At 46.2% G+C, this 22,736-nt stretch overlaps 1 protein-coding gene and 1 long non-coding RNA gene across 10 annotated transcripts in view; one reads left to right on the top strand and one right to left on the bottom strand.

Moving 5' to 3' along the window:
* The window catches only part of LOC125758202 (uncharacterized), a 189,953-nt gene extending 171,452 nt beyond the window's left edge, over positions 1 to 18,501 (top strand). Inside the window, exon 3 of the long non-coding RNA XR_007415966.1 lies at positions 18,134 to 18,501. This is a non-coding gene — a long non-coding RNA (uncharacterized LOC125758202). The remainder of the gene's footprint in view (positions 1 to 18,133) is intronic.
* LOC119390669 (gastrula zinc finger protein XlCGF57.1-like) overlaps positions 1 to 19,044 on the bottom strand; it is a 691,222-nt gene extending 672,178 nt beyond the window's left edge. For 3 of the 9 annotated variants that reach the window (XM_049415081.1, XM_049415080.1, XM_037658305.2), the window contains exon 1: positions 9,755 to 9,966. In XM_049415081.1, the coding sequence (XP_049271038.1) occupies positions 9,755 to 9,808 (54 nt within the window). In that variant the 5' untranslated portion in view covers positions 9,809 to 9,966. Of the gene's footprint in view, positions 1 to 9,754; positions 9,998 to 18,470 lie in introns of those variants that run through there. The other 6 variants (XM_049415083.1, XM_049415084.1, XM_049415079.1 and 3 more) reach the window with 5 other exon arrangements.
* Positions 19,045 to 22,736: the final 3,692 nt, after the last annotated feature.

The following is a 22,736-nucleotide window of genomic DNA, read 5'->3' as shown; positions in this document are numbered from 1 at the left end:
ATATATCTCGGACGTAGTCCGCGGACCTGCTGTCACGCAACAACCTCACCCCCCCCCCCCTTTCCGATGAAGTCCTTCGTCGAGGCTGCTTCCACCGATTCAGGGTCGAAAGAAGGAAACACGAGTGTATGTTGTAGAAACACTGCTCTTCACAAACACACGAGCACCAACACACACATTCGCAAACGCTTGGGAATGGCAGCACACAAACGACCTGGCTTCCAGGCAGTTTACTGAGACCACTTGGTCGTTCTTTTTCTGACTTCTTTTTTTGGTGTATTCAGCTCTCAGCTAGCAAGACATAACATAGTGCAAGGTTACACAAAAACATGTGGCCGTTCCACAGAATTGCCCCTAAGCCACATAGAACCCTCTGCTCAAACCATCTGCATTTTTGTTCTCACTTCCCTTTCTGTATTTAACTTTGAAGTTCAACTTTTGCAGAATAAAGCTCCATCTCAGACTCTACCGTAAATTTGGTCCCCTCGAGATAGCATCGCAGTTTTTGAATAGCCCAAAGAATACATAGGCACTCTTTTTCTGATGTGCTGTAAGCCTCTTCCCGCGAGGTCAATTTCCGATTGAGGTACAGCACGGCGTGTTCCTCACCCTGCTCGTTTATCTGAGAAAGAACGACACTAAGACCACGATTACTAGCGTCACACTTTAGGATGGACTGAAATCAGGTGAAGCCAAGACTGGTCCTAGGGATAGAGCATTCTTCAATTTCAAGAATGCTTCCTCTTTTGCATTAGTCCAAGTGACCTTTTCCGGTTCCGTCTTCCTCAAACTATGTGTTAGAGGACTCGTGGGTTGGGAGTAGCTCAGTATATAATGTTGAGAATATCCGGCCATTCCCAGAAATGATCGAACAGCTTTCTTAGGAAAGTTTAGTACTGCTGTTACCTTCGCTTTCATCGGCTCGTGCTTTCCGCGTCTTATCTCGTGACCCAGGTAAGTGACACTGGTTCGCCCCAACTGGCACTTCTCTGTCTTGAATGTCAAGCCTGCAGCTCTGAATCTATCAAGTACTTTCCTCACATGTTCCAAGTGGGAACTCCAATCATTCGAAAAAATAGCTACGTCGTCCAGGTAGGGCAACGCGAACTCACTCAGTCCCTCCAATACCCGGTCCATCAATCTCGAAAAGCAAAAGGGTGCGTGGCCAAAACTCATTGTCACAGGTTGAAAAGTACCCAGAGGTGTGATAAAAGCTGCATAGCGACTGGCTCTTTCAGTTAATGGTACTTGCCAGTAGCCTCTCACTAAATCAAAAGTAGAGATAAACCTTGCCTTGCTAATCAGCTCCACTCTTTCTTCAATGTTCGGCAAAGGGTAGACCTCGTCCTTAGTGATCGCATTTAACTTTCTGTAATCTACACAAGGTCGGGGATCCCTTCCCGGTACTTCTACCAACATTAGCGGAGAGCAGTAATCGCTGCTTCCTGGCTTGATAACTCCTTGTTCAAGCATGCGGCTGATCTCACTTTTCATGATTTCTTGATTCCTTGGTGACATGTGATATGTTTTAGATGTAAACGGAACTTCTGATGTTAGTTCAATGTCATGTGTCACCAAGTGTGTCCGACCCAGCTTCTCCGTGAAGCATTCAATGGAGTCCTCTATGATTCTCCTTAAATCCTCAATTTGCTCATTGTTCAGCTCACTCTTATCCACAGAGTACGTGATGATTTGTTCTACAGTCGGAACAGTTTCACAGAGAAAGGAAGGCACCTCCGTAGTAACGTCCTGAGAGTGATTCAAGGCAATGCTCACTATTTCCCTCCTTTCAAAGTATGGCTTTAACAAGTTCACACAATAAACTCGCTCTTCCTGCCTCCGTCCGAGTAACCTTACCAAGTAATTTACCTCAGACATGCATTCTATTATCTCAGCCGGCCCATCCCAGAAGACCTCTAGCTTGTTCTGCCTACTTGACTACAAAATCATCACCTTGTTGCCAACCTCGAATAGCCTCTTTCTTGCTGTCTTATCATAGTAGCGCTTCGCCGCTTTTTGCGCTTCCTCCAAGTTGGCCTTTACAATTTGTCGAGTCTCACTTAATCTTCCCATTACTTCAACTACATACTCCACCACACTGTTGTCGACCATTTTGTCTTCCCAAAGTTCACAAACTAGCTGCAATGGGCCCCTAAGGTTTCTCCCATACACGAGTTCTGCGGGAGCAAACCCAGTCTCTTCATGCGGCACAGTGCGCAAAGCAAAAAGCGCGCCTGGAAGACAACAGTCCCAGTCTACTTTTCATTCATGGCACAACGCTCTCAGCACTTTCTTCAGCACAGCGTGCCATCTTTCGACACTGTTGCTTTGTGGGTGATACACGGAGCTGTGTAAAATTTTGATTCCGCATTTCTCAAGAAATGTGGTCGTAAGTGCACTTGTGAAAGTTGTCCCTTGGTCTGATTGTATCTCTGCTGGGAAACCAAGGCGAGAGAACACTGTCAACAGGGCATCTACTACCTGCACTGAAGAAGCCTCTCTTAGCCGTATGTCTTCAGGGAATTTTGTTGCTGGACACAACATAGTAAATATGTACTTGTAACCAGCCTTGGTCTTAGGTAGGGGTCCAACAATATCGACAACAACTCTTGAGAACGGTTCCGAAACTATAGGCACCTTTACCACTGGGGCCTTCCTTTTGTCGTTGAATTTTCCCGCCTTCTGGCACGTCTGACAAGTTTGTACGCACTCCTGTGCATCTCTAAAACAACCTGGCCAGTAGAATTCCTGGGGCAGCCTCTTTTTAGTTTTGTTCACTCCGAGGTGCCCTGCCCACGGGTGATCGTGGCAAAGACTCAGCAGATCCTTCCGATAATCGGCTGGAATTACTACCTGGCCAAAGTTTCTGCCGCGTTTGTCTTTGTAATTTCGATAGAGGATACCCAGGGCTGGGCAAAGATACTTTGAAATTGTATCGCGATACGATACAAGATACTCAGGCAAGAAGTATTTGAGATACAGATGCAAGATACTACTGCGATAATTGTATCCGATACGATACTTGCCAAATGTACCTCAAGATACTTCGATACATTCGCAAGTTCGTTATTACATATCCATAGATGTAGCAGAAAACGCCAATGCACAAAACTGTCTGCTTGAAATTCCTTAAGTGTGACCAATTTTGTTTCATTTGAATGAAATGTCTGTTAGTATCTTAACAGTTTTGTCTTTCTTGCTCAACGTACATTGGTTCAATTCGGAAACAACTTACCAGGGTTTGTTTAAGCTGCTTAACAGGGCATCGCTTTATACACTCTACTGACAGCGGTTCTTCGTTGTCTTTTCGTAATTGATGGGAGTCGCTGCTCAGCTTGTCGACCAGCAGGCGGGCTGCCATCTAATCACAAGAACTTCAATAAGAAGCCTTCGCTCGATGGTGCAAATACCGGCGTGGAGTTGTACCTTGCCTGTAAACCACAACTACGCAATACCTGATCACCAGACAGCTGTACAGCAGCAACAAAGCTGGCAGCGACTTTTGTGAGGAATTGGGTATACGTAGGGAACATAAAACTGCAATGGCTGTTCATATTCTACGTATCGGCTAGTGGAAAGCGTTCGTTATCGATATACTCACTGACGCGCAATCTTTGAACAATTTTTCTTAAACAAAAGAACATCCGCAACCCGGAAACGTCTCAGGCGTATTTTATTGTCACGTCGTATAGTGACGATTAAGATGGCGGCAGTCAAATCGTAGAAACGAAACTCTTTACTGAACTGACTTAGGTAAGACAATGGAAAATTCATTGCCTATGTAAAATTGCCTGAAACGACTCGCTGGGACGCTCATGAGAAGGACGGAGTATTCGGTGTAAATGTTTCTCGAATCCCCCATCTAACATTTTTTAAGATGGCTCCTAATAATTTTCATTATTATAATGCAAAGTCAATTTCGCTACTTTATTAAGCGGTAAGCAGAATGTTTGGTACTGTCTAATCGAGACCCGCCACCGTGGTCTAGTGACTATGGTGCTCGACTGCTGACACGAAGGTCACGGGATCGAATCCTGGCTGCGGCGACCGCATTGTCGGTGCTTGAGGCCCGTGTACTTACATTTAGGTGCACGTTAAAGAACCCCAGGTGGTCGAAACTTCCAGAGCCCTCCACGGCGTCTTTCATAATCATAACGTGGTTCGGGACGTTAAACCTCAAATATTATTATTACTGTACAGTACTCAATGCACGCCCACGTAATTATGTATTTGTTTTCAAAACCGCATTGGCAGAACAGTAAACTCAAGTGAAGTATAAGTGTGTAAACAGTAGCAGAAATAACGCAGACATTTAAAAGTAACAATAAGGCAGAGAGCTTATTTTGAAGCACGTTACAAAAGAATTATTACAGCGACCACACCGGAAAAAACAATAGAGACCTAGGTAATGTACGGAATGCAAAAGAAGGAGAGCTAAGAAAGCATTTGTGCTAGCAATCAAATTGTGATTTCAAAGGCTATTTGAATATATAGATAGCACAAAAAAAAAACATATGGTACACCGAGATATTTTTTGGTAGGTAAAGGCTTGTTCTATCGGTGGAGCTATAGTTCCTAGAACCTTATTTACACATAGCTCAATATCATCGCATGTAAGGAAAACTTATATTCACGAGGTCCTTCAAATCGCTGGTGTGTGAAAGCCATGAGACGCGAGGCAACTTCATTCTTGCGTACTTCAGATTTCGTTATGAAGCCCCACACAAGAGAATCTTCAATTACGACATGAAAGCGGCATAAGAATTTGCGTAATAGTCGTTGAACTCATTAGAGTTATCCTATCATGTGTTGTAGTGTTCCTGGTTCATGGCACACGGAGCATTCCTGCCCGTACTGACTCGGGTGCAATCCGTTGAGCATTCGCGGGTGCGGGAATGTTTCTGCCTGTGTCTGTCTGTCTGTCCGTTGCTTCCTCGTGAACTCTGGAAGTGGCTCGGGGAAGCATTGTGGCTCGTTGCGGTAAAACTCCACTATGTCCTTGTATGTGACAAGTGGCTGCCTCTTTTCATTCTCGGCCTCATATTCCGCAAGTGTGGCCCGGTGCAACAGCGCTCGGGCCTGCTGGTGCCCCCCATTGATGCCCCCCATCATTGAGGGGCACCAGTCGATGCCCCCCATTGCAGAGAGGGCCAGCGCACACATTACTTCTATCATTTCCCTTTTTAGGGGTTGTTTGTCTCTAAGCATCCGAAGCGCCCGACTGGAAGCTTCTCTACGCCTGTATCGAATCGCGCAGACCTGGTCGTCTGTCCTCACTAGAGGACTCTTGCAGAAAGATAAAATTATGTCGCCACCCTTAATTTTATTCAGGTGCCATAGTGGCGCCAGTACCAGCTTGAGAAGTGGAGTTCAGCCAGCGATAATTGTTTCGCACGGTGGTGTTGGGATAGCAGTATCTTGTACCTTAAGATACACGATACATTATTGACTGTATCGGAAATACAGATAGCGATACTCGTTTTACGAGAGGTATCGCAATACAGATACAAGATACCCGAAGAGTATCTAAGATAGTATCTAAGATACATGTATCTTCGATACTGCCCAGCACTGAGGATACCCCCTCTCTCCCTGAACTTAATGTTAATTGAAGACGCCTTCGCCTAGGCTGCTGCATACGACCTTAAGCGTAGGGACGTTTTTCTGTGCGGCACTTAGTGTATCTCGACTAACATTCAGTAGTTTGTGAAAAGAAGGCGCAGTTGGTCTCACCAAGATGCCTTCGTGCTCAGTTTCGGTGAGCCGTTTACGCCCAGCACATTTTTGTGGGCTCTCTGCTTCAGCATTAGTTTGATCTTTTCAAACTCACACAGGTCTCTTGACCTCCGTCTGTTCCGCTACATTTCCCCCAGTTACTGGTTCTTCCAGTTCAGGTTCCTCTTTTCTGTCTGAATAACGCAACTGTGCTGAAAGCTGTCTGCCTTTCGATCGTGTCAGCGCAAGCACTTGTGCATCCACTTCAGCAAACTTTTTTCCCTGCTAATTCAAAAGCGACTCGGATTTATTTGAAAAAAAGGTATGGATACCCCTCGGGCAACGTTTTTGATACAGCTGCCACTGTTTCCAAAGTACCGAATGGTCCTACGAATTCAACTTTTGCCATTGGCAGGCGAACAGAGTCCTCACTGATTGCTTGACATATCCAAGCACATTCAGAAACACAATCCGTACTTGACACGTACTTTGGGTGGATCACGTCCATGGCTGAGTCCCTAAGTGCTTTACACTTCTGGCCATTTACAATTAGATCCTTGGTGTATGGCTTTAGTAGCTCGTTGTTAATGGGATCACTGCTTACTATGGTCGCGAATATACGCTATTCCTTTCGGCAATTTCTGGCAAAGTGACCCGCTTTTTTGCAAATGTAACAAATTGTTGGCCGTCTCTTTTCCAATTCCTCTGACTGGCTCTATGGCCCCTTTCCTTGGGCTTCCTGTTCTTTGCTCACACTAGCACTAGGTTGCGATGAATTGAGCTGTCCTTTGCCCTCTCTTTCCCACATATCTCGCGGTCCTTTATGATAAGGCTGCTGCCCAGGGTGAACCTTTCGATAGCCCTGACTGTTTAAGTTAGTCTCTTTGAAGCCACGACTCGCCACATACTCATCCGCAAGTTGCCCTGCCTTCTTTACACAGACACCAACTTGTCTTTCTCTCACCCAAAGGCGTATGTCGTCCGGCAAGCACTCACAGAACTGCTCGAGATAGATTAAATTCTGGAGCTTGCCGAAGTTGCCCTCTGCGCCAGAGCCATTTATCCATTCGACCAAGTTATCAATTGAACAAAGCTTTTAATCGCCTTTTCTCTTCCTGTTCTAAACCTTCTCCTAAACTCTTCGGTGGAGAGCTTATACTTAGAGAGCAGGCTTGACTTCCCCAGATCATAGTCGCCCGCTTCACCAGCGCTAAGACGAGCAACAACTTATGATGCCTCCCCCGGAAGCAATGCAAGCAACCTTTGTGCCCAAGTGTCACAGCTGAATGAGCGTGTCTCACACATGCGTTCAAAATTCACAAAGTAAAGACCGAGGTCATTCCCCACACTGAACGGCTGAAGCAAACTAGTCATCTTTATGTTGTCGGACGAAGCGACTGCAACACTCACTCCCGATGCCAATCTCGCTTGCTCGAGCCTTATCCTTTCGAGTTCAAGCTCAATTTTCCTCTGCTCTCTCTCTTCTTCCCTTTCTCTTGCTTCTGCCCGTTCTTTCTCAATATCTTTTCCCATGCCTCTGCGATTTCGTCATCTTCGAAATCAACTCCCTGAATTGTGCAGCGGGTCTCGGGTTTCCTCATTTTCTGACTCACTTCCACACCGAGCTCTTCCGCCAGTAGCAGCAATTCGTCTTTTGTTAGCTTCCTTATATCCATGGTAAGCAAGAGCTGACTAGACCAACTTTCGAAATAACCACACACCCTGTGGTGGCAAACGAAAATTAATATGCCCGATTGAACCCAGTTATAATCGTCCGGCAAACAGTAGCCGCTCAAGCCTTCACCGATACCACGAGCGTGCGATGGCCTTGCCTCCCGGAGACGTTGCCTCATCTGCCGACCCCAGATCGACGACTTGCACGTTGTGGAGCCTTCCTCGCTTGCCTCATCTGCATAGTGGAACCCGATGATCCCGGATTGTCGAAGTTCCTTCCCTTCAGCAGATGTCCGCCAGGCTTCTTATGATCCCGCCACTGCCAACCAGTTTGTTGGGAATCTGTGAGACTCCGGACTCGGTGAAGGCTATTGAAGGGTCTGTCTTTAACTACGCCACCCGAAACACAGGGCCAGAGGCCTGTTTGAGGATTCAAGAGGTTTCTCCGAGCAGCTTGTCTCGTTTGCTGCTGGAGGTAGACTCCCTGTCAATGAAGCTTTCCCGCCTCCACGGTGATCACGTGACCTGGCCGCGGCTTCCCAGGAGCCAGCCCCCGGGGTCAAAGGTCGAATACAGCGATGCTCGGTTCGAAAGCAAGAGGCGGGATGACAGGCAAACACCTCTCGCTTCCCGTAACCATTCGAGGGAACAACCGCGGTCTGTTCACCATCAGTATAACGACCGACGCGGCTCGCGGGGTGGAAGGAAACGGCGTGAAGGCATCCAGGGCTGCCACACCGATTGATCCCAGACGTAGTCCGCGGACCTGCTGTCACGCAACAAAACCATGCATTAAACGCTAATGCGGCAAGCCAGATAAGACGACGCATGTCGTGGCAAAAAGACCATGCATGCTGCTCCAACGCAAAGCTTTCAAAGAGCATGCGCTAAATCCAAACGTGACCTTCTGTACCTAACATCGAAATTCTGTGTCAGCTCTGTGCCGTGCCTCACATAGCTTCGCTGCTCATCTACTTTCACATAGTGAAATGGCCTCATGAACTTTCTATTGCGATAGTAATTATATTGACCCTTTGGACGCGTTTTTGCCATCGCCGTCACGTTCTGTAAAAGGGCCCTGGAGGCCCAGTACCAGATCCTTGGCTGGGCCAAGAGGGCAGCGGAGACCTACGCCGGGTAAGCTCCTCTGCTCTCTCCACCCCGGCACTCCTTGCAACTGCGCCGCACGGAGGGCGCATCTGATAAGATGAACCCGCCTGCAAGGCCTGCTGTCGATTGCTTCTCAAGCAGAAAGGAAACGCCCTGCCAATCTTGAAGGAGCATGAAGGGACGCCGGGGGAGGGGAGCGTCGCTTGAGCAGCAAATGTGAACTTTGATCGGAAGAACGCAGTCGCGAAGATACTGCCCGAAAACCGCTTCTCTCCCTGGAGCGGCCGTATCCTTTTGCACCAGTGTCTTGTAAAGCTATGCGAGATCGTTTCCAAATGAGTTAAATGCTAGCCTTCATTCGTGTAAATTACAATTTGATGTTATCGCATTCACTGCTTTGCCCTTGCGGTGAAACTGCAATTTTTTATTGCGACAGCATATATGGACAGTCTCGACCGGTTTTTGCCGTCGCCGTCATGTCCCTTCCGTTATGAAGTCCAAATTGATAAGATGCCCCCGCGCATTGTATGTTCTACCGCGGGTAAAAGCGCGCGAGCGGGGGCGGCGAACGCGGCCGAAGCAAATATCAAACGAGCTGGCCCATTTCCGTCGCTCGGAGGGTGCATACGATAACATCACCCTGCTCGAGAGGCCTGCCATCGAAGCAGACAGGAAACGCCACGCCCTTCTCCAACGAGCATGAAAAGACGCATGCACCCTCAGTCGTTCGGAGCAACCTCGAACTTTGAATCTAAGGGCGCGGTTGCGAGCGCTGGCGCCCGCGCTATCTCGACAGCCATCACAGTACGTCCTGAGCTCTCAACGCGGCCGTATTCTCTTACACGAGCGTTTTGTAGTTACGCGAGATCGGATACAAAACAGTTAGCTGCCAGCCTTACTTAGTACAACACTACAATTTGTTGCTATCGCATTCATTGCTTCGCCCTTGCGGTGAAACTGACTTTTTTTTTTTTCTACATGCAGCATGATAACCTCTAACATTCGACAGCTTACCTCATAATTTTGTCTCCTTGAGAATGCAGCTTGCGCTGCCTACGACTCATTTCGTTCCTGAATGAACATCGATGGCACCACGCCTGGGCTTAGTTAGGGAGATTTTACCAGAATTCTGTCAAGGAAATGTTTAGAGCAGGGAACTGGGGTTCTCGAAGGCTTGAAGTTACTTCCTTTCACAGCAGCGATTCACTGAGCAGCTTGTTTTTTCTCACGTGGAAAGTTGTGAAACACTACTTACATCGTCTCGGCCGGCGGTGCTCGTACAGCCGTACGCAGAGCAAAATGCAGACATGGTGATACTGCGAGACGAAGTTCTCCGTGCAGCAGCAGCAGTTATTTGAAGCGTAAACCATAAACGTGGAGTTTGATTATTCAGAACAAGGGCGACTGGCGCGCAAAACCTGCACACGGTGACGGTGCGAGCACCCGGGACGAGTCTTTTCTACGGCGGCTCGGCGTACACATAAGGACATAGCGTAAAGCACGCGCTAAGGCGACACTATAGCTATGGTGGCTAGAGGGGAAGTGTGACGGGCGAGAGCGGAGGGCTGTACGAATTCCCAATGAAAGATGGCGGTCACACCAGGTGGCGCTACCTGCGCCGTAGGTGCTTGCGGCGGCATTTGCCTGCTTTGCGTATGGCCGCTAAACGTTAGTTTCACTTGTTTCTAATAATCGCTTATGCCCCGCGCCCGTGCTGTTGAAGGCACTACGTGTTTGTTTCGCTAAGAAGCATGTGTTGCAAGTTGTTGGCGGTGTTAAGCAAGAGGAAAAAAAAAAAAGAAAACCAAGAATGCTTTTAAACCAGACGGAACTGGCGTGCCTCCAGGCTTTCATATTTAAATGTTTCTTAATATCGGTTTGCTTCGACATGTTTAATCTGCTACAGTGTGCAAAAACTTGGCTAGTTGGCTGATTTTCATGGTAAAAGCAGTGCAAAAAGACGACAACACGAGAAGAACGACACAGGACAGGCGCTGAACTGTTCAGCGCTGGTTCTGTGTCATTCTTATTATCATATTCCTTTTGCGCTGCTTTTACCATATTTATAGGCTGCTTCAGTTGAACTAAACCACTTGCTCGGCTGCATAGCTCAGCTGACTTTAAAGTGTTCTTTCCTCTTGGTCAAGTGTAAACTGTTTACAATGGTTCATAGCGAGTATATTGGCTGCAGTGCAGCGCGTTTTTTTTTTTCTCTCTCTTAGTCCGCACCTACTTCCCCCCTCCATTTCCTCTGTATTGTAGGGGGTTCTCTTGAGCGCGAAATGTTCAAAGCATTTACATTTTCCGGCTACTTTTCCTTGAGAAAATTGAAGTGGAGATCGGAATGCTGCAGCTGGAGGCTCTTTGATACTGAGCATTTTATTTTATTATTTTAGCGATAGTTCTATCTATGCAAGGACCAATGATTTCTGTTAACTTACGGCTTTATATGCATACTAAATACATGCAAGGACATGTTTATTTATCACACATTTGTCATCCCATAATTATGTCAGACATTTGTTATCACATACTCCCCTATCACGTTAAGAGGTCAAATTACTTGACCCTCCTCAACTTCAAGTTTTTGGCGCTCCCTTATTTTTGGACACTCCTGTCTGCTTTTCTTTTTTTTTTTTTGGTAAAGTACTTTGGTGCGTCCAGAAACACCGTAGGCACAGCGTCTTCTGACAAACGCGGGGTATCTCAACAACCTCACCGTTTATAATGTACATGAAACAGCGCGCTTAGACAGGACAGAAAGTTACAAGAAGCACACAGTCTGTCTGCTTCTTGTAACTTTCTGTCCTGTCTAAGCGCGCTGTTTCATGTTCAAGATGTACCAACTGGCCCGCGAACAATCATTGTTACAGTTTATAATGTGTTGGTATGTCCTTCCGATGAAACTCACGTCGAAGTGCCGCTCGCAAACAACGCTGTCCCTTGTCAGCTCTTTGTCAGTCCGCTTATTATTTCGAGCTCACTGCTCTCGCCTCGAGAGATCCTTCGGGGATTTAAAGACCGAAAGCTTCTCCGAGCACGATCTATACCCGCCTTTACAGCCAGGGACGAAGCATGTACTTGCACGATTTGACGGCATGGTTCGCAGAACACGTGGGTACAGTGGCGGGTACAGTGGCGGGTGACGGCACAGCACAGAGAGAACGAACGAGTCCAGACGAGCCAAAGCAAGCGCGGCGAGCGCGAGCACCTACTACTACACCAGCGCCCCTTGCGGCGGCCAGAACTTTCATTGCGTTCCGCGCATCGCTCTCCCACGGCGGGGATACAGCGCCCGTCACACTTCCCCCTCTATAGCTTAGCTTGGCCGCAGGCTGGGCTTGTCTTCGTATCGGCCGAGCGCGGAAACGCACGGTCGGTGGGTGCCTTGATGCGCGTTTTGTTCCGGCGCGCACATCGAGGCACACTAACGGTCGGTCGCGTTCGCAGATCCACAATTCTTTCTCCTGTATCTTTACAGCACTACTTATATTGCTTAGCATAAAAAGCTTCTCTTTAAGCTTAGCACATGGCTTAGCCTGCTTAACGAAGGAACGTGTAAAAAAAAAAAAAAAATGTGCAAACATGCAGCGTCGCCACGCCGCGCACCGTCTCACTTTTTTTTTTTTTTTGGTCACCTGGCTGGTTCTATGCCGGTTGTGATCTCATGGCGGTTTCTTTATTATTATTCTGTGGTGTCTGTGTTGTCGATTCCTTCGCAAGTTCTTCTTTCGGAGACACCGTACCGCCGTTGTCGACATGCAGCCTTTTATAAACTTTTTTAGTCGCGCGAGTTGCTAACTGCGCACGGTGTCTCACGGTGCACGATAAGCTCAGTCGGGATCAGACTTATCTGATCCCGTCTGCAGCTTGCGTATAAGAGCCAATCATGATCAAGAAATTGATCAGGTTCGGGTCCGACGCGCTCAATCAGTCATAAGATGTTGTAAACATCTACAAATAGGCGGTAGCTGTTTGAACAATAGGACTTAAGACCTAGGCTGCCCTGTGCACGTCTCCTGCCTTTATCGTGTGTTTTTCATACCGTTTTTTATTGGGTTTTTTCCCTTTTCTTCTTGTTTTCTATTTGTTTTATTATTTTTTTTGAGGTCAGGACACTGAGAGTGTTCCCCCGTTGCAAAGGGGCAGGCCGCCAACACATCATCATCATCATCAACTCCTGTTGGCCTTATACATCTTCTGTTTGTACATTTAGAAACAAACAGAAGTAGCTATTTGACCAATACAACTTCTATTGGTCCAATAACACACCAAAAGGCTGCCCCTATTTGACCAATACAACTACTATTGGTCCAATAAGACACCAATAGGCAGCATCTATTTGACCAATACAACTTCTATTGGTCCAATAAGACACCAATAGGTGGTGGCTATTGGTATCTATTGGTACCAATAGGAGTCTTATACACCCAATACAGCTCCAATAGATGTCCTATAGAACCAATAGCAATTTCCTATTGGCATTTTGCTAGTACTTTCCCACCATGCAATGCAACATACGTTGATGAGGGAAAGTGGGGGGGGCGGAAGAACTTTGTTGAGACCCTGAGGAAATGGATCATGGGCTTCCTTGGCAACTGATACAAGTACACTTGCGAGGAACCCACTACGCTATAAATCATCATAATTTCTGTGAAGTAGGGAAGCAGCCACTATGCCATTTTTCGTCATTCAACGGAGAGCCGCAGCACCCGCTAAAAACATGTAGGGCATTATGCGCACTTTGTTGGTGTGCCTGATGATGATGAAGAATTATTGCAGAGCCCTTTGTAATGGGTTGGAAGCATCCAACAACCCACTCGTTGCGCAATTCGCATTGTGTGACGCCTGGTTACAGAATTCGCGTTGTGTGATACGTGGTTGTTATTTCACTGTTCTACCACACTAAATTCATCCGGGAACAGTGGGTCCGGGAACAAGTGGGTCGCCGTAGCGACTGACTACGCCACACGTTACGCCATTACCCGCGCTCTTCCCACTAGCTGTGCAACTGATGTCGCCGACTTTCTACTGCATGACATCATCTTGCATCACGGTGCTCCTCGCCAGCTTCTCACCGACCAAGGCCGATACTTCTTGTCTCGCGTCATCCAGGACATTGTTCGTTCCTGTTCTACAAACCACAAGTTCACAACGGCATACCACCCGCAAACTAATGGGCTTGCGGAGCGCCTGAACCGCACTCTCACCGACATGTTGTCGATGTACGCTTCTGCCGACCACCGCGACTGGGACGCAACGTTACCCTACGTCACATTCGCTTACAACTCCTCCAGGCATGACACCACAGGTTATTCCCCGTTTTATCTTCTGTATGGACGTGAGCCATCCCTTCCTCTTGACACGCTGCTTCCCACTGGCTCGAACTCGCCTGTCACATACGTTCTCGATGCCATTGCCCGAGCCGACACAGCACGACAGATTGCCCGAGAGCGCCTCACAGCATCTCAGGCCTCTCAAAAGACCTGTATGATCGCCGACACCGAGATGTTTCTTATGAACCCGGTTCACTTGTCCTGTTGTGGACCCCATGTCGTCGCATCGGTCTCTCAGAAAAGTTGTATTTCACTATGACGGACCATACAAAGTCCTGCGGAAGGTCACTGACCTCACATATGAAATACAGCGAGTCGCCGATTCAGTGCAGTCAACGCCAACGCCATCCACTGTTGTGCACGTCGTAAGACTGAAACCATATGTGCCGTCCACCTCACTACTTCCGTGACCAGCGCCGGGTCGGCGCTTTTACGCCGCGGGGTAGTGTCACAAGGTAGCAGTGGGCCAGTGGCACAAGGGAGTAGTGGGGCCCACTCCGGAAGAGGGACAACGACGAAGTGCTGAAGGGACAGGCTCCGGTCCGCCATTGTCTCAGCGTCTATTTCTGCTTGTATATATTTGTAAATATACGTTTTCTCGTAACATTATGTTAATGTGGTTCCTTCCGGACATGAAGCCTCTATAGCGTCTTTTTGCAAGGCAGTTTCAAGCACCGGCATGGCTCAGAGGTAGAACACTGGGCTCCCACGCAGTGAGCCCAGGTTCGAACCTCATTCCATCCTGGAATTTTCTATTTCGTTTTTTTTTTTCTTATTTCGAGCGATAGTGGTTACGGACACCGGCGGCGGACAACTACGGCGCCAAAAACGGCCGTTGAAATGATCTCATAACAGCTTTCGCTGTAAAAGAAAACAGACTGCTCGGGCTGCACAACCGTTCACCGGCCACCCCGTATATATAGGCACTGGATCTTGACCTGCAATGTCAACAATGTCAGCCAACAATAGATTTGCAGCGTGCACGTCAACTAAAAGCGGACTGCGGGTCCCTGCGTCTAATCGTTCTTCTGTCTCTCATTGCCCATTAGCAGTAGGAACACCAGTGCACACTGCATGCTTCGCCCCTCCACAGGTTTCACGTTAGTAGAGATGTTGTTTTGCCTCTCCCTCACGTCTTTTTTTTTTACTTTGTTGTATGCATTCCATTTCCCACGAATTAATTTTTGCATGTCTCTTGTAAACTAAGGCTTACATTTGCTGCGTCGGGCTACCCACCGTGATGGTCTAATGATTATGGTGTTCGACCGATGACCCGAAGGTCGAAGGGTAGAATTCCGCCACGGCGGCCACCTTTCGATGGGAGGTGAAATGCTAGAGGCCCGTGAACTAAGGTTTAGACGCACGTTAAAGAACACCAGCTGGTTGGAATTTTCGGAGCCCTCTACTAGTGTCCTTATTAATCTATCGTGGTTTTGAGACGCAAACCAAAACCCAAATATTATTATGCTCAGTCGGACTGTCATCAGCCGTGAGGGCACATGTTGGTTACGTAATTCGAACAGTTTAGTTTTAAACCTCACCCACATATCTACTACATCAAATGCAGGGGCGTAGCCAGAAATTTTTTTCAGGGGGGGGGGAGGGTTCAACCATACTTCATGTATGTTTCGTGCGTGCGTTTGTATTGTGCGTGTATATATACGCAAGCAAAATAGAAAAATTTCGGGGGGGGGGGGGTTGAACCCCCCAACCCCCACCTTGGCTACGCCCCTGATCAAATGTATCTGACAGTCTCAAAATGTCGTAATAACGGTCAAGCATTTTTGTTAGTGTAAGAGGATTGTGTGGTTATAGCTATGTACTCATCTTCCTCCTGTTTCTTAACTTTAACGTGATGCAAGTTGAGTCGCTATGATCGTGCAATGATCGCTTCTACACATGTGCTGGTCCTCAGGAGGCAAGCCAGCACGCAATAAATCAAGCACATTATTTCTTCTTGTATGTTGCAGAACAAGTTAGTGAGCGAGAAACAGCTACACATCTTGAACAATTCCTTTTGCCAACCACTATTAACGAGAGATTTAGTCTGTTCTTGAGCCCATGGATTTCAGCCAGGTTAAAATCGCCTCCATGTGTTACGTGATCATCTATTACTGCCTCAATTTCCTCACTCAAGTCGTTCATTACCTTAACTTCGCTACCTGGTGGCCTATAAAAAGAAAAAAAAAAGCACAGTCTTTCCATTTTGGAAACACAACTTCAATGACACTGATTTGTTTGTTTCCGTATGAATTGCAACATTTTAGCATAAATTTCTCTTTCACTATTGTGAAGGCCCCTACGCCACGTTTATCCCAATCTCTACGACACGCTGTACAATTTACGGGAAAGATTTCGCTGTCACTATTTTCGCTGTTCAACCACGACTCAGGTCCAAGTACAACAGAAAGATTAGTCATGTTAATAAGGTGAGCAAGGTCGTAAACCTTATTTGTAATGCTTCTGCAATTCCTAAGCAGCACTTTTAGAATGGTACTGCTGCTTCATTGTCAGCCTGATTGTATAAGTGAACCTAATGCCTCAACATAAGTAAACTTTTTGTTGTTAAAGAACAATGGACCATAACGTAGGCTTGCTTTATCGCTCTCTCTATGGATGATCGGTACATGGCTGTGTAGCACAAACACTCTCTGTATGTTGCTCTTTACGTTGCTATGTTGGTGTGTATGTCTGTATGTGTACGTTCTCAACTGGTAGCCTTGAATTATTCTTTTGTTTTGCAGTGATATGGGTGCTTAGACATTGCAAGCCTCTTTTGATATTGGTGTTTGGATTCATGAAAACGCCTTTATTCTAGACGTAAGGGCATTTGCGATGAAATGAAACACCCTTAAGGGTGTAAAGTGCTGTAGTCTATGCTTTCTTATTTCCTATCCTGAGCGTCAGCTAAATTAACTCTAAATTTCTTTTCACATTTCCATGGTGCACATCTACACAGCACAGCAATAGCATCACTCGATATCTGAAGACTTGAGATCTAAAAATATACGCATAGGAGACACTTCACAAAGTGCAAAGAAAAAAAAAGTCATTTTTTTAGTATTTCACCTGCTCACCTTCCACCATTGCATTCACTTCTAATAATCCAGCTATGATGAAGCGTTCAGAGGGTCTGCTTCCAAAGTGGAAGGCACAAGGTATGATTCCCAGTGCCTGTGGACACACTAGTTTTAAAGACGATAGTCTTTCTTGGGATGCTTGAACGCAAAAGTTTTGGTCTGTCTGTCTGTCGGTCGCACGATTCAGCCACCCCGCCAAAGTTTAAGCACTTGCTGAACGCCCAGCCATCTTGAACAGGTAGCTACGTTCATACTTGTGAACACAGTCAATCGAAAAGCAAATACTACACATATCTGAGGCACAGCATCAATACGTAAGTATTATATGGTGTGTTCCTTTACTAGAAAATACATAAATACGCAATTCTAAGACCCTAGTGTTTCTTAGGTTGCACTGAAATTGCGACTATGCACGAAAAAGCCATCTGCAGACGATATGGTGCTGCCACCTGGCAGTAAAAAAGCCATCTGCAGACGATATAGTGCTGCCACCTGGCAGTGAACCTGGTGTCTGCACAAGCTCATGTTTCCTGACGCCACTCGGCCGATTCAACATAGAGGGGTGCTGTCTGAGGCAAGGCAAAACATAAATGGCAGAAGACTACTGTCTTTTGACGACATTTGCAGGGAAGCACGCAGATACGCGGCAAATTTTGTTTTACTGAAGGAGAGTTATGCCGTCCTGGTGCTCATTAGTATCAATACTCAAGTAGCAGTGATTTAGAATAACACATGTATTTCTCCACCCATAAGGGAGCATTGCTCAACATCGTTCGTGAAAGAGGAAACGGAAGTGAAGGAAGTTAGAGGAAAGAAGCCACATTCATGAGAAATGAGTACACAGAACGCCTGGCTGGGGTATCTTCCCTGCCCATCAGAGTCGGTGCCCAGCTGCACTGGCAATAAAACCAAAAACGAACTTTCTTCTCGTCCTTACCACGCCTACGTGCCATTCTCGCTAGTGAGTTGCCAAACCAAGCGTCTTTCCTCACCTTAAACCAAGCTCACTGTCTCCCTTAATGAACAAACTCCGTCGTCCCTGCTAGATCACCCCTTCTTTAAGGGTAGCCTTTAGGCCCCAAACTCATTTATGGCTTCTCCTTTTTATGATCACGGGACATGTGGTTTGTGAGGTTGTATTTTCGTGAAAAAGATGCACTGCAGTGAACACAGGAAAAAGCGACGCTTTTCTGTGTGCGCACGGATATGTCTCATGAGGTTGGATCTCTGCACAAAGGATGCACCACAGTGCACACAGGAAAAGGGACGCTCTCCTGTGTGCATACGGATGTGTCTCACGAGGTGGTATTTCACAAAAAAGGATGCATCGCAGTGGACACAGGAAAATGGACGCTCACCCGTGTGGGTGCGCATGTGGTCATTGAGTCGGCTTTTCCGCGAAAAGGATGCATCGCAGTGGTCACAGGAAAAGGGACGCTCTCCTGTGTGAGTATGTGGTCATTGAGAGAGCGTTTCGTCGAAAAGGATGCATTGCAGAGGACACAGGAAAAGGGACGCTCTCCTGTGTGACGGCGCATGTGGTCGTTGAGGGTACCTTTTTGAGAAAAGGATGCATTACAGTGGACACAGGAAAAGGGACGCTCCCCTGTGTGAGTGCGCATGTGGTCGTTGAGGTGGTCTTTTCGCAAAAAGGATGCATCACAATGAACACAGGAAAAGGGACGCTCCCCCCCTGTGTGAGTGCGCATGTGGTCGTTGAGTTGGTTTTTTCGCAAAAAGGATGCATTACAGTGGACACAGGAAAAGGGACGCTCTCCTGTGTGAATGCGCATGTGCTTAACAAGGCGGGACTTCGTCACACACGATAAATTGCAGTGGACACACGGAAAGGGACGCTCTCCTGTGTGAGTGCGAATGTGCTCATTGAGTAGGTCTTTCCGCGAAAAGGAAGCATCGCAATGGACACATGAATAAGGACGCTCTCCTGTGTGAGTGTGCATGTGGTCATTGAGTTTGTCTTTCCGTGAAAAGGATGCATTGCAGTGGACACAGGAAAAGGGACGCTCTCCTGTATGTGTGCGAATGTGCTCATTGAGTATGCATTTTCGCGTGAAGGATGCATTACAGTGGACACAGGAAAAGGGACGCTCTCCTGTGTGAATGCGCATGTGCTCAACAAGGCGGGCTTTCTTCACGCACGAGAATTGCAGTGGACACAGGAAAAAGGGCGCTCTCCTGTGTGGGTACGCATATGAGCCAAGAGCTTGGAATTGTGAACGAATGCAGCTGGACACAAGTGGCACTGTAAGGTGGGCTTGTCTATATGTTTCCGAAGGTGTCTCTTCATAGTTGACTTCAGGTTCACACAGCTGCCCTGTTCGTAGGAATGCTGTTGACCTTGCACAGACGCCAGTGAGGAAGATTGCTCCAATGACTCAACAAACAAGGAACCTGCAAAGCCATCGAGAACACACTAAGGCAATGCAAATGATGTGCCATGGAGAACTGTATTGCAACAGGAGACAACACAAAATGGTTGCTCTACATGTAAGTGAAGTAGATGATCACCAGGTCTCACTAAAACCAAAGCTACTCTTATGGCAACAGCACACTGACCCAGCAAATTTCACGATGATTTACATCTTGCTGGACATGAAAGCTATGATTATTGCATGCGAACAGCAGGTGCCAAAAAACAGAATTTGATTTACATGCCATTCTGGTGCTATATCTAAGAGTGAAATGTCTGTGTGCGTGCAATAATAACACTAAGCCATAGACATATGAATAAACACTCCACAGCAAAAGACCCACTTCATGTTCCAACACATGAACCATAAGAAATAAAATAGTAAAAGAAGTTAGAACGATATGAAGAACGAAAATGAAAAAAACATTTGTAAGAGTTTCAGAGACATCACGTTTTTGGTGGTCAGAGATACAGGTACATTAATGTGCATGACAAAAGGAACTGTTTCTTTATACCGCTATCACAGTTTACACGTTTCCCACTAATGTCTGTATACTGCATCAATGAAAGAATAATGATACCAGGAAATACAGTCACCAGGAAATACAAATAGCGATTCTGTTTACAGATCGTCATTTACACCTTGCAGTGTAAAATCCAAGCGCCACAACCCAATATTGCGGTAACTTATCTAGAAAACAATTTTTATCAGCACAGACACATAAAAACAAATGTGCTTTAATAAATAGCTATTGTGAACCAGTGCCTTGAAAGACAACCACAATTTCTTCACTTTGATGATTGAAATTTAAACACTGAATTGAAATCCATGAATTGCTTCGCAATTTCAGTCGACTAAGATGGCAGAAAGTTTATAGTCTGTTTACATTTCACCAATCTGAAGTAGCACTCTAGACATGGTCACATCACCTGCACAATTCCAAGCTCAAATGGATTAGGCCACAACACCAGTGTAAAATGGTAAATGATTTTAAAGAAGAAGTCAGTCATAACGTAGTTCAGCGCAAAAAACAGGCAACAGACGCTGAACTACGTTATGACTGACTCGTTCCAACTCGCCCAACAAGCAACATTAAAGAAGAAGCTGTTGCAATGCCCTTCTGGTAATATCGAAAGCATGCAATTTTTAGGTTACTAATTAGGAGGAATACAACCATCTACAGCAGCACACAGACGATTCGTAAACGAGCACAAGAAACAGAGTACACCCAAACGTACTTTTACCCTTGGCATCAGTCGAGCTTGGACGTTAGAAAGCCCTTGATCAACTACATTTGTGAGTATTGACATTGAGCGACTTCTTCAGTAACTGATCTGAGAAAACTAGTTACCTTTTCTTAAAGACAAGCTCTATGTATACACAGGGCAATACAAACAGGTGCACTTCAATTTGGCAGGAAATATTGAACTGAACAGCTGTGGTAGTGTGATGCAGCATGTGCAATACGAATGTGGACTGAGCCAAACCAATGCACAGTACTTTTTATTCATTTTAGCACACTATATGAGGTAGACTACAGTAGAGCCTCGATGATGCAAATCTTGTGGAGTTACGAAATTCGTATCACTGAAAAATATATCAACTAGTATACCTAGTTGCCTAGGCACTACCTAGTATGCCCGACATGTGAGAAAAAAAAACCTTGCGCATGTTTATTTATTGTTCATTAGGGCTGAAGGAATTTAACATAAAAAATAGAGTTACGACTCGCCATGTATACTGGACTACTTATCTTTTTATGACATATTCATAGAACACCAGATATTTACACATTACACCAAACATATTTACAATTTCAATAAACTGGAGATAAGTGTGTTGAAATATCCACTTTACTATTGAATCATGTATTTCACATTGTTGCCTAATTAAATTAATTGAAGCGACTGCAGGCGTCTGCGGCGAAATGGTTAAACTATAGTCAGATACATCTTTAGAAGGCAGGAGAAGCCCCGCCCAGACGACCGAAGTGCGGCAGCCGATCACCTCTGCGACTAAAGAAATAGTCCCGCTCATGCACACGCCGACGTTCTCCGCAGGCGGAGCCATCGGCCGTCCCGCTCATGACGTCAGTCCCGAGTGTGCGCCCATTGATGCAGGATTGTGTTCATCGCCTTTGAGGAGGCAATGCCACTGCCTTCTCAAATGTATCCGACTATAGTGTGCATGCGGTTTTTTGCTGACAGACACACCTTTCAAGTCGTGTGGTGCATTGCAGAGTGTGGAAATTGGTATGCCGGCGGACAATCGTGGTAGTAAAGAATGTGAGGCCCTTTGTTATCATGCAAGCAATCACTAGAAGTGAGAAGTCTGGTGTTGCTGCTGGTTTTGGGATGCCACAGAAAAGAAAGTAGTTATCCTCAACACGCTTAAGAGATAATTTGATGTTTCCGCCACAAATAAAATGTGTTTAGAGAAAGCACTGCTTGCTGCCAAACAATTTTTGCATTTAAATAGCTCATTACTTTTTCAAAGCTAGTCATACTCAACTGCAGCACCACTACTGACTCCATATAATTGTGTGGGTGCTCTATGTGATAAAACAAACTCACAAGACTTCTGTTTTAACTAGGGGTGTGCGAATATTCGAAAGTTTCGAATATTCGTCGAATATTGCCTTTGAAATATTCGTATTCGATTCGAAAATCGTGTATTCGAAAAGTTTCGAATATTCGATAACTTCGAATATTCAAAAAATTCGAATATGCGATTTGATTATCATGCATAAAATAACTCGTCTTCCACATTTCTGCTGCGTTCGTTTAGCTAAAAACGTTGCCGAGAGGAGTGATAAACATTATAAGTATACGGAGGCACGATATCTGCCTGCTACGAGTGCCGCAATACGTATGACTTACTGCTGGTGCATCTCCGACGTGCAGCGGCTGTTGGCGATCATGTAACCGTACATTTTCAATATTATGCAGCCGTAACGTGCCGCAATACCACTCGTTCACTATGCGGGACCACTTTTGAAGAAAGACAGTGACCCACATGACTGGTGGCGGACTGTAGGCACCTTTAGATACCCCAGTCTGGCAAAGCTTTGCCCCATGTAACTCCCTATACCAGCCACTTCTTCCAAGCGAGCGTGCCTTTTCAGTGGCAGGGGGGGGGTCTCTCTCTGTTACAAGGGAGCGCCTGCTGCCTGATCATGTGGAGCAACTCGTATTTCTTCATGATAACATGTAGTCATTACTTTCATTGTGCCGTGATATTTGCTTTTGTTGTGATGTGCATTGTGCTAGCCTGGACATTGTGTCTGGAGATAGCAGTGTATGTTGTGTTGCCAGTCAAGCTGTTAATGTTTTTTTTTTTTTCAAATAGCTACATGTTAAATAAAATATTGTTACTGTGGAGCCATTTTT

The sequence above is a fragment of the Rhipicephalus sanguineus genome, chromosome 4, assembly GCF_013339695.2.
Source record: "Rhipicephalus sanguineus isolate Rsan-2018 chromosome 4, BIME_Rsan_1.4, whole genome shotgun sequence".
Classification (NCBI taxonomy): domain Eukaryota; kingdom Metazoa; phylum Arthropoda; class Arachnida; order Ixodida; family Ixodidae; genus Rhipicephalus; species Rhipicephalus sanguineus.
Note: the sequence above shows the minus strand (reverse complement) of the source record. Positions and strands in the feature narration are given on the sequence as shown.